This window comes from Diabrotica virgifera, chromosome 10 (genome assembly GCF_917563875.1).
Source record: "Diabrotica virgifera virgifera chromosome 10, PGI_DIABVI_V3a".
In the NCBI taxonomy this organism is placed as follows: Eukaryota; Metazoa; Arthropoda; class Insecta; order Coleoptera; family Chrysomelidae; genus Diabrotica; species Diabrotica virgifera.
In genome coordinates this window covers 14,119,143-14,131,636 of record NC_065452.1, presented here as the reverse complement: position 1 = coordinate 14,131,636, position 12,494 = coordinate 14,119,143, and the positions used below count along the sequence as shown (strand labels likewise).

Genomic DNA, 12,494 nt, shown 5'->3' with positions numbered 1-12,494 from the left:
ATTTCTCCAGGGTACCCGCGAACGCAACTATTTATTCAATGTCCAATATCCAATGTCAATAATATTTATTAAGGTCTTTCTACTATTTATTATTCAAGACATTTTAAGGAATAGTTAGCTTTCTTTTCTTCATTTATCCTTGTTTTTTCTTTCTTTATAGGACATTAATTATGATGCCTACTACTTTTTACAGTTTTGCTTTATTCTTTCACCATGGATGTGACAAAAATAAGCAGTCACAAATACATCCCAATGAAATGTTGGTTGTCTACGGTGCAGTTTTAAGAAACTTGTACAGTATGATGCAAATGTTTGAAATAAATTCGTTATTTCGGAAGTCAGCGACTTTAAGAAAAAATCCTGAAACAGGTCGATTTTTATTTTTAAATTAAGACTTTTGGCATATATATCATACTACTGACGTCAATCGATGATTTTTTTAAATGAGAATAGGGGCCGCGTTCCAGCTCGTTTGAAAGGTTATTTAATTCTCTATTCAGTAATGTAACCATTAACATAATTATTTATACAGGGTGGCCAAGAAAAATTGTTTTGAATTAAATTAATTGGCACAAAAAGAAGAATCTATTTAATTCAAAATACATTCTACTGCTGTCGGAAAACAGAAAAAATGTTTTTTGATAAATAAACATTGCTTTTCGCTTAATTTCAGTGTTCAAAAGCTGCCACCCATCTGCCTCTTGGCAGTTTGAACATTGAATTTAAGCGAAAAGCAATGTTTATTTATTAAATACACATTTTTTGTGTTTTCTGACAGCAGTAGAATGTATTTTGAATTAATTAAATTACATAGGTAGGTACATTCTTCTTTTTGTGTCAATTCATTTAATTCAAAATATTTTTTCTTTGACACCCTCTACAAATAATTATGTTAATGTTTATAGTACTGAATAGAGAATTGAATAACCTTTATCAAATGAGCTGGCACACGACCCCTATTCTCATTTAAAAAAATCATCGCTTACGTCATCGCGCCCAGTTGGATGAGTCACTAGTAGGTATGATATATAGGTATGTCAAAAACTCATATTTCAAAAATAAAAATCGACCTGTTTCAGGATTTTTCCTTAAAGTCGCTTATTTAAGAAATAACGAATTTATTCCAAACATTTGCACCATACTGTATAAGTATAATTAATGGTTCAAAAGAGTTAATTTATGTACCTGGTGTATGGTTACCATTTATTCAATGCGTAAACGTATTATCTATCATTCAAGACGCTTGTACCACTTTTATTGAGTAGAATAGGCGTTTTTGCTTTTTCTCTTTTTTCACCCATTCTAGACAGATAAGTAGGATTGTAGGCAGAGGGTCTACTGCTTTAAACAGTTGACAGTTTCCCTTTGTATTTGATCTTTATACTTACATTGCCGATTGCTATTTGAACTAGGTTAATTAATTTGCTTGGTATTTTTAAATCTTTTAATAAATTCATCAGTAATTTTTGTCGGTTTATTGAAAAATTATATGCTTGTTTGAAATCGGTAAAGACGGCGCAGATAGGAATAGGTACATATTATACACTTATAGCACATTCCCTCAGTTTGCTCAATGTAAAAATTTGATCTGTGACTAACCTGCATTTTCGAAAACCGTTATTATTTGTTTTGTATACTCTTATAATTTTGCTTGACTACCTACTTTTCGCTAATATTTTGTATACCGCATCCAGCAAGGATATTCCCCTATAGTTTGAGCAGTCTTCCCTGCCGAGTAATGTATACTGGATTGTTAAGAGGTCGTCACAGTGTTCACAGCGAGGACGGTTTTCAGAGGACATCAGATATCCATGCGTAAGACGAGTGTGACCTATTCTGAGCCTTCTTATAATAATGCTGTCTTTTCTGCTCATTTGAGGCATGGTGATGGAGGTTGTAACACTTGGTTGGATTCAGAGCTGTTTTAAGTACCGACAAAAAGTACTGAAGTCTTAAGTACCAGTACTTATTCAAAGTGGAAATAAGTATAAGTATCAGTACCAAGAATAAATAAGTACTTAAGTATTTCGCTTAAGTAGTACTTGAAAACAATAAATTTAAGTATTAGGTAACCGATTTGTGTACTTGTACTTACATTTAAAATATTTGGTGCTTAAATATCGAGATCATGAAGTACAAGTACTGACACATTTGTTCTAAGTAGGGGAGCGTAGGGTAAAGTGGAATAGCTAAACTTTGAAATCAAATAAATTTTACAATTTTCGAAATGAAATTTTGTAAAAAACACATCTTATTACAGTATAATTTAAGATAATTATGTCGAAATATAAATTAAATTAAGTTAATAATTTTTTTGTTATGCGTGGGTTTGTCAGGCATTGTCTTTTTTTCACTTTGCCCCGCATGGTTGGGTAAAGTGAAATAGTCTAGAGTACGGTTTGAAATCGTCCTAGCTTCTTACTTGGCGCTTCTTCCTTATTTTTCCGGATTTCATCTTCCAATTTAACGTAGCAACAGAAATTCCGTGTTGCATAGCAGCTTAATTTTGGCAAAGTCCCCCGTTCGCAAAGATTTGATTCCAGATGTCATTGGCTCCACAGACTATTGTTGTTGAGTCGTTTTTCGTTTATAGTTTCGCATTTTACACCTGGAAATACACATATTCTTTCTTAATGGTAGCAATCAAGTATAATTACAAGTGGGGTAAAGTGAAACGATAGTTCACTTTGCCCCATCTATTAACATTTCACATTGCCCCAAATGGATTTAAAAGCAAACTTGCCCAGTCAAAATTTTTAACCCTAACCTAACAATCTATATTTTAATATAAAAGATAGTTAAGTATGATTGCTTTCAAAAATATGTTGAGTTAAATAAGATAGAAGAATTAGCAATTACACTCACCTGTAGATTTTACAAATAGTCGTCCAAAAATGTACATATAGTGATATATAACATCGACAGACAACCGTTACAAAATGATCGATAAGCACGTACTACTTCTAAACATTGATTGGATTGTAAACAGTGATGGCTCCGTTTGCGTAAGAATTTGAAAACGAGCTATTTCGCTTTACCCCACTATTTCACTTTGCCCTTCCCTCCCCTACTTATGTAAAAGTGAAGAAGCTCATGTATAGCGGGAAAATTTCATTGAAATTAAGGATTAGAACACTTAAATATTAGATATTTGCAGTACTGTTGTATGAAATGGAGAGCTGGATGTTCAAAACAAGGAACATATAAATAATAATAATTATCTCGGTTATTCATAGCGTTCTTCGCATTTCGGTTCCCAGTTTCGTCGGTCGTTCCATTCGCCAGGGTGAAGATTCCTTTCCGACATTGCCTTCTGAATGCCGCGCCGCCTAGGCATGATTGTTTCGGCCTTCCTCTCTTCCTTCTTTCCCTTGGCGTCCATTTTAGAATTTGTTTTGGCAGTCTGTCGTCGTCCATTCTTTCTACATGACCATACCAGATCAGTTGTCTCTTGAATTTCGTCTATGATGGTTGACTTATTGACTCCTATTATATTTCTGATTTGGTCATTTTGTATTCTTTCAAGCCACAGTATATAGAGGTTCCACAGTAAAACCACTCCTCTGTCGGCGCTTTGATCTCAAGAAGTAATACCGGCAGTACGCAATTGGTAATTCACCAGTGGTGGATGCGGGTTTTCCCTGTTAAAATCCGTACGTTTCTATGCCATTAGCAATGCGAGAGTGGGGCAAAAGCGACTAAGAATATTGCGCGGTCGCCATGCGAGACTACAGATTTTACTTCCAATTTTTCGGAGAGTGGTTCTACAGTCCCTCTTTATACTGTGTTCAAGCCTTGATTTTCTAGCCGATCTTAACTCCAGAAGTCTATTTCCAATGCAGGTAGGCGTCGTTCCAGGGATTTAGTAAGTTGACTATACTTTTAAAGATGGAGTTTAAGATGAGATGTTTTCTTTCATTACATAGTTCCTTTTACCATAGCATCGGGTTTAGGAATCCAATCACCATTTTTCCTTTCACGATCCTTTCCTCTATCTCTTTTTCGATGCGCCCACTCTTGTTGATTGTTGTTCCCAAATATACATATTCCTCACAGTTCTTGATTGTTTCTTGTTCGTTAACTATTAGATCTTCTACTTCAGTCCCGATGCATAAATATTGCGTTTTGTTTCCATTTACAGAAAGGCCCCACCCCTCATATGTTTGAAATGACCGTCTCCTCATGAATTCTAAATCCGCTGCTACTACGACTTGGTAATCCGCGAAATGTAGAGTACATATTTATACACTGTGTCCGTAAAGTATGGAACAAATTCTTTTTTAGCTAAACAGAGCATTTGAAGAAATAATCCTGAAAGACGTCGATTTTTGATGTTAATTTACCGTATTTTAAAAATAATATTCTAATATACAGGGTGAATTACTTTCGAGTAATGACGTCACCGTCATTTTTTTTTAAATGGAACACCCCCATTTTGTCTCAATTTTCGGATTACTCTAGCTGAGCTGATTCCAAAAATGTATCACATGTTGATTCAAATTGGTACAGGGTGGACAAAAATACAATAGTTTTGTGTGTGCTCATAAAGTAACGCGTTAGTTAAATTAACAATATCAAAAATACTTATTGTCTAGCCAGTCTAGCGGATAGAATATGAAAGAAATTATTTCTTATCAATTTAAAAGAAACATAGTAGGCTATGTTTTTGTTAAATGTCATTATTTGTTTAGTAATTTATTTATGTTCAGTGACAGTTTAGTACTACAATATTTTTGGTATTTGTGAATGTTTTAATTATTGCTTAGATTTAATTTGAAGTAGAAATGGAGTTGAGTGTAAAGTAAAGAATTGAAATACTTATGATGGTTGGGTATGGAGACAGATCGCGAACTCAGATGGAAGTGTGCAATTTGTTTAATGATAAATATCCAGAAAGACCTATAACGCGTTCAACAGTCAGTAAGATTGAAAAGAAATTTCGAGAAACTGGTACGGTTGAAAATGCACGGAAATCAGGTCGTCCCTCTGCAAATTCTGACACAGCATTAGATGTTTTACTTATTAGTTTTGAAGAATATGCGCACACTTTTGTGCGTAAAGTTAGTCGCGATATCAGTGTTAGCAAAACAACGGTACACAAACTATTAAAGCTTGAAAAATGGCATCCATATAAAATCAAACTTGTGCAGGAATTAAACGAAGATGATTCCGATAGAAGAATTCAATTTTGCGAAGCAATGATGGATAACTGCCACCGAGACCCTCTCTTGGTACAAAACATTATTTTTTCTGATGAGGCAACTTTCACGTTAAATGGCGAGGTTAACCGTCAGAATTGTAGCAAATACTGGGCAAAAGAATTGATACTGGGCAAAAGAAAACCCCCACTGGATGCGTGAGCAACATACACAATACTCGCAAAAGGTAAATGTATGGGCTGGAATTGTAAGAAATCGAATCATCGGACCCTACTTTATCGAAAGTAATTTAAACGGGGCAACTTACCTTGAGTTTTTAAGGGGTTATCTCGTACCTACTTTACGTACTTAATTTGTTTCACAGCAGACGTAATCCTGGAGGTTTTGATAAAAGTTTAGGGTTTCAACAGGATGGTTCCACATTATGCTGTAGATGTTAGAAGGTACCTAGATGAAATTTTTCCGAACAGGTGGATTGGTAGACGTGGACCTATTGAATGGCCAGCGAGGTCACCAGATTTCAATTCTCTGGATTATTTTATGTGGGGCCATCTGAAGAATGTTGTGTATCAAACGAAACCAGCAAATATTCAAGAATTAAAACAGAGAATTCGGACAGCAATAAACAATATTTCTCAAGACACAATAAACAAGGTTTAACAAGAATTTGTACAACGTTTGGGTTACTGTCAAATACAGCAAGGGCTGCAGTTCGAACATTTATAAAGTCATGTATTTCATCATATTCTGTCCGCTAGACAATAAGTATTTTTGATAATATTGTTAATTTAACTAACGCGTTACTTTATGAACACACACAAAACTATTGTATTTTTGTCCACCCTGTACCAATTTGAATCAACATGTGATACATTTTTGGAATCAGCTCAGCTAGAGTAATCCGAAAATTAAGACAAAATGGGGGTGTTCCATTTAAAAAAAAATGACGGTGACGTTCATTACTCGAAAGTAATTCACCCTGTATATTAGAAGATTATTTTAGAATACGGTAAATTAAAATAAAAAATCGACGTGTTTCAGGATTATTTCTTAAAATGCTCTGTTTAGCTAAAAAAGAATTTGTTCCATACTTTACGGACACAGTGTATAACATTGTATCATTGTTAAGTTGGAATTCCCATCCCTGAACCTGAACAAGATCGTCTCCAGTGTTTTAGTGCTTCATCAATAAATTACAATAATTTTGTCAAAAGAAAAATAAATAAAGATACTCAGAGTAACGGGAATATTTTATTATAGTAATATTTATTTGTAAGATACCGGAAGCCTGGCTGACGAGTTCTAAAGGACGAAACAACAATTTGTCGACACATGATTACCACACACTACACTAAATCGAAAACATTGAAGAATATTTGCAGTAAAGTAAGCCGTAATACTTAAGAACTTTTAGTGAAGGGTTTAAGTACATTTCGAGTACTTAAGTATTTTTTATTTTTTAAATCACAAGTTAAAAAGTTACTTAAAACAAATTTAAGTACTAAGTACAAGTATTTGTCGGAATAGTTAAAAATTCAAGTACCACTAGACATATATTTTTTAGTACTTAGAATAAAGTACTTAAGTACAATTTTTAAGTACAGTCGGTAATCAGTACCGCAGCTATGGTTTGATTGTGCGTAATTTTGTATTTTGCATGTTCCAGTGTGTTTGCCAAGTGCTTAATACGTTGTTCTTAATACGTTCTTGATACTAGCGTTTAGATCTTCGTGAAGTTGTATGTTGTGCAGATTTTCTAGGGAGCAGGCCTATTTTGCTGCTTGATCAGCGTTCTCATTTCCATTAATAACAAAATGGGATGGTAGTGTTTTGACTGCTGTTGGCAGATAGGTGGTGTGGATGCGCTGTACAATGGGATGTATGGAGTATATATTTTTGATCGCAGCGAGAGAATCGGTGCTTATTGCTATATAATTATTTCTTATTAGCAATGGGCGACTCTAATGCCTTAAATATTCCGTACAGTTCATCTGTGTGTATACTGAATCTGGGAGAAACTCTCCTTTTTCGTATACCGCTATTAAGAGTGATATGCTCCAATATGTAGATTCTTCCCTCTCCCTTTATGAGTTCATGTAATCCTTCCGCTAAGTTTTCTTCTTCATATTTAAAAAGTTCTGGATTTATTGAGATTTCAGTTCTGGATTTATTGTCTTTTCATTCATGATCCATGTTTCTACGCTGTACCTATGATATATATATCGCCGTATCTAAAATTGTTTAACAAATATTAATACAATTTGTTTTAAACTGAGAAATGTTAAGCTGCAAAAATACTTTATATCTGCATTCTTAATATTTTTTCTGATGACCTAGGCCAATGAACGTATTCGAGAATATGAAGAAGACATGAGATGGAAATTGCTGAAAATTTGCTTACTATGAACAAAGAAGATTGCAAGAAAAGAACAGAATGTAAACCCAATGCACAATAGGCCAAAAAAGTCAAAATGTGATTTCCTTCAGAATTTTACAGCATTAACTATTTTAATATATCTATATAATAGTTGCAAAAGAATCATAAATTAAATAATTTTTCATGAATTGTTTAGTGTTTCTTTGACAACATATAATCCTTCCAATTCACCATATAACAATTTATTTAAGGGGACTTTTACTTTCTAAATTAAAAAAAAATCAAATTGAAGAATCTCAGATGCAGAATTCACCAGTATAATAAAATTAAAATGGTAAATAGTTATTTAAATCTGAGACTTTTCGTGTAGAGTGGGCCAAAGAAAAGAGTGGACCTCGATATTTGGCAGTATTTATCAGATTTTAAGGAAATAAAAAAACAGGTAAATTTTTGATCTACCACATTTTTATGGTACATATATCTGTCATTTGTCAACCCCCTCCTTTATTTTTAAATAGGGAATAGGGGTCGTGTGCTAGCTCATTTGAAAGGTTACTCAATTCTCTATTCAGTAATATTAACATTAACATAATCATTTACACAGGGTGTCCAAGAAAAATTATTTTGAATTAAATTTTTTGGCAAAAAAAGAAGAATGTATGTAATTTATTTAACTCAGAATACATTCTACTGCGGACAGAAAAAGTTGTTTATTTGATAAATAAACATTGTGTGTTGCTTAAATTCAATATTCAACCTACCAAGAGGCAGATGGGTGGCAGCTTGAACACTGAAATTAAGCGAAAAGCAATGTCTATTTATCAAAAAACATTTTTTCTGTTTTGTGAGAGCAGTAGATTAGAGTAGCATGTATTTTGAATTAAATAAATTACATACATTCTTCTTTTTGTGTCAATTAATTTAATTAAAATATTTTTTTATTGGACACCCTATATAAATAATTATGTTAATGTTGATATTACTGAATACAGAATTGAATAACCTTTCAAATGCGCTGGCGCACGACTTCTATGCCCTATTTAAAATAAGGGGGGGGGGGGAAGTGGAAGGGGTTGACAAATGTATGTACCGTAAAAATGTGTCCCCCTTAGATAAAAAATTGACCTGTTTTTTTATTTCCTTAAAATCCAATAAATACTGCCAAATATCGAGGTGGACTCTTTTGTTTGGCCCATATATATATATATATATATATATATATATATATATATATATATATATATATATATATATATAATAAACGGGTCAACTTTCAATATTTTACCGTAAGCACAGCATACCGCGCAAACCAGTTCAGTTTGAAAAGGGGTCATCTCCTAGAGATACCTATTCTACAACAAAAAATTGCTGTTTCTAGGTCTTTTAAAATTTAAAACATTTTTAAAATATTCATGAGCTTGTATTTAGCAGTTTAATGTGTGTAATAAATAATATTCACATTATGACTATTTTTTTCTTTTAATACCTGTTCATTTTGAAAACGAGCCATCTCTTTTTCAAAAAATTGCGGTTTCTAGGTCTTTTAAAATTTAAAAAACATTTTTAAGATATTCATCAGCTTGTAGTCAACCTTAAAACCAAAAAATACTTAAAAACAGGGATTTTCCTAATATTCTTAAAGATAAAAAGTTTTTTACCTCTACTGTAAAATTCAAAAAAGTGGAGGTGGAGATGACCCTTTTTCAAAATGACTGATTCAATTATTCCACAAACTTTATTATTACTATCAATTTCAAAATCGAGACATTGTTGTGGAAATGCAATGACATATTAAATTAAAAGGAATATCTGACACCTTTCTATTTGTTTTAAAAATATCTTCTGATCTCAAAAAATTATTCTAATAAAAGTTTATAGAACAGTAATATAAATAAATGTAGGATAAAAAGGAAAAAACAATATAGGCAGTGTGAAAAATAGACAAAAAAATTTAAAATACACATGTGAATATTCAAGTACAGTAGACTCCCGTAAGTTCGGCCACCTCAGGACCGGACCCTGGGCCGAACTTAAAAGTGGCCGAACTAACCGATGCTTATCTAAAAAATGCCTATTTATTGTTTGTATGGATCTAGCAAAAACAAAACACTTTTACATTAAGTAGAAGACAACATAGATGAATACTCTGACATATATGAAAAGATAGACCGTTACAAAAATACTAGAAAACAAAACTTACAGAAATCTAGACCTAATAAAATTTAAAAATATTATTGCACATTGATGGTTTGGCTTCTTAAACACTTAAAAAAGTCAGTAATTTTTTTCTGAATTTTCTTTTCTAATGATTTTTGATGTGCAAAGTGTGTGACTAATGCTCAGAGAGCCGGCCAGACTAAGCGGAGACCGAACTAACCGAGGCCGAACTTACGGGAGTCTACTGTATACAGTTTTAATAAGCAGGAATGCCTCTATATTGGATACCTTGTATAGTAACGAAACAAGGGCGGATCCAGAGGGAATCCATGTCTTTGTTTTATCCCCCCCACCCGAGAATTTAAAAAATTTGCTGATTACTTTAATAACGATAAGTTTTGAATGTCTTTATGGCAAAGTGTGCTAAAGGTGCCTTAAAACTCACCATTTTAACCTTAATTTTTAAAAAAATTTCCACAGATGACCCCCTCTCAAAAAGTGAATGCTCTTCTCCCACCATAACAGCAGAAAAGGTATTGAACGAAAATCTCACAACTTTACAATATTTTATTTTTTTACATTTTCTAAGTTTTCTATTACTCTTAGGTTTTGCTTGGCTTTAATTTCCTCTAGTGTCCTTTGAAATTCTCTTTTTGCTTCAGTTTCGGGGGGAAACAATTCACGCTTCTTTTCTACAACCCAATCTTCAAAATACTGTGGTTGGTTAAAGTAATGAAAAAGTGCCACAGGAAAAACTACATAAAGTGCCATTTTGGCAATCTCTAGTGTCCAAGTTCCCATGCTGCAACAAGAAATGACAGAGAATTAACTATAGTCTATTCAATGGATATACTACTGTTTTGAATTGTCACAACATCGAATATTTTACTGTTCAACAAGAAGTATGAAAGTAACTTTAAAAAAATCCTTTTTAAATGTAATAATTTTTAAAGCAATTTTAATTTTGTCGGGATGATCCAAAATAGTCCTACAGGGTGGCCGGAAAGTCCCTTTACAGTTCTGGACCTCGGAGGTAAACTAAACTATGTCGACATGGTGTTGTTTTGAATAAGTTCCTTTAATTCACTTATTTTATTAGTTGGATTATACAAAATTGGTTTATATTATCATTAAAATAGGGTCATTTTGTCTTTTAACCAATTATGGGATATATCACATTTTTGTTAACATCCGAAGTGCTCTAAACTTTGTTGCAAACACAATGTAAACACAGTTGCTCGAAATGACATAGTTTGCCTCCGAGGTCCAGAGTTATAATAATAATGTTTCAACACTGCACCAATGTTTGTTGGCGTTGTGGTGCATGAACAGCAATTGAAAGCTCAGGGAACTGCTAACACTTTATTTTCAACAAGATGGCACTCCCCATTTTGCTCTCACTGTCCACAACTGCGTAAATGAAAACTTCCCAGACTGATGGATTGGATGAGGTTCTCCAAAATGTTCTATATCAATGCCTTGGCCTCCAAGAAGTCCAGATTTGACAACGATATTAAAGAGAGGAGGTTAGAAAACGCAGGTATGTTTCGAGGACTTGCCAAAACGGAGTTAGCCAAGCTTTTACATCAGTTACTCTGGACATGAGATGATGTTTTGGATAAACAAATAAATAAAAAATAACTCACTCATGTTTGCATGTCGATGTTTTGGATAAACAAATAAATAAAAAATAACTCACAAACAAAATTCTGTTCTTATTTTTTCCCTGTGTAATATAACAAAAACAATTCATTAACACATTGAATGCCACATATAAAATACACAACACTTCTTGAAGGCCTAAGCTATACTGAATCAATTATTTCATATGGTACACTTGACTTAAGAGTTGAGTCATCGGCCTGTAAGTGGAAAGTGTTGTGACTCAACTCTTGAGTCATCGGCATTCAATGTGCTAATGTAAAGGGACTTTCCAGCCACCCTATATGTATGTATATTCATGGAATATACTATATTTAATTATTAACACTTTGGCTGCCGTGAGACACAAATGTTGTGTCTGTATCTCATGTTGTTGATAACAGCCGCGTGACACACTGTAGTTGTCTCAAAAGCATAGAAACGGGAGACTGGTGGCTGTCAGGACCCACTTTGTTTTTAACATTACGGCAGCCACCGTGTTAAATAATAAAGAGGTGTTTTAGTAACGCTAGAATGGATAAGTTCAGAATATATTAAAGGGTAGTCCTAACTGCCCCTAAAACATGGATCTAAAATCAGAGTAGTAGACAAATTATTGTAACATTGTTGGTACAAATAAATTAAAAACCAATGTAATATAGGAACTAAACAATATTTAAATAAATTTACTATTAGAATTATATAATTTTTTTCATATTCAACTTACATTTCTAGTATATTTAGCTGATTTAAAATAAAATTTCTTTATAACCCAGACCCCAGACACTAGACATTTCAGTTATTTGAGGTTATGTCATGTTATGAAACTGAAACTCTCTTTCCTTGTCTAAGCTGAAATCTATGAAATTTTGTTGCCCTTTCTCTAATAGATATTCAGTCACCTGTCAGTCCGTTATTTATTTCTTTAGTTCTGTTTGTATTCTGTTCCTTTACAAAATATTTGGTTTTGTAAATAACCAACTAAATAACAGCAAATAATTGAAAAAGTTAATACACGAATAACAAAACGCATTCAAGGGTAATTATTAATTTTGCGTCGCGGATGTTTCCCCAACTGTCATCAATACGACTAACTTCACGCGTAACTTTGATACGAGAATTATAAAAAAAATATGCATTGAAATCCAGATCCCGTAATT

General features: G+C 33.1%; 1 protein-coding gene across 2 annotated transcripts; it reads right to left on the bottom strand.

The window, feature by feature from the left end:
* Positions 1-10,242: 10,242 nt before the first annotated feature.
* On the bottom strand, positions 10,243-12,336 carry LOC114333917 (protein PET100 homolog, mitochondrial). Of its 2 annotated transcripts, none has more exons than XM_050641311.1 (2): positions 12,062-12,336; positions 10,243-10,495 (listed from the first exon to the last, which is right to left on the bottom strand). In XM_050641311.1, exon 2 carries the CDS (start codon positions 10,492-10,494, stop codon positions 10,261-10,263), a length of 234 nt encoding a protein of 77 aa, XP_050497268.1. In that variant the 5' UTR covers position 10,495; positions 12,062-12,336; the 3' UTR covers positions 10,243-10,260. The 2 variants fall into 2 exon arrangements, with proteins under 2 accessions (XP_050497268.1, XP_028139712.1); XM_028283911.2 differs by lacking the exon at positions 12,062-12,336 and adding an exon at positions 11,393-11,489.
* Positions 12,337-12,494: the final 158 nt, after the last annotated feature.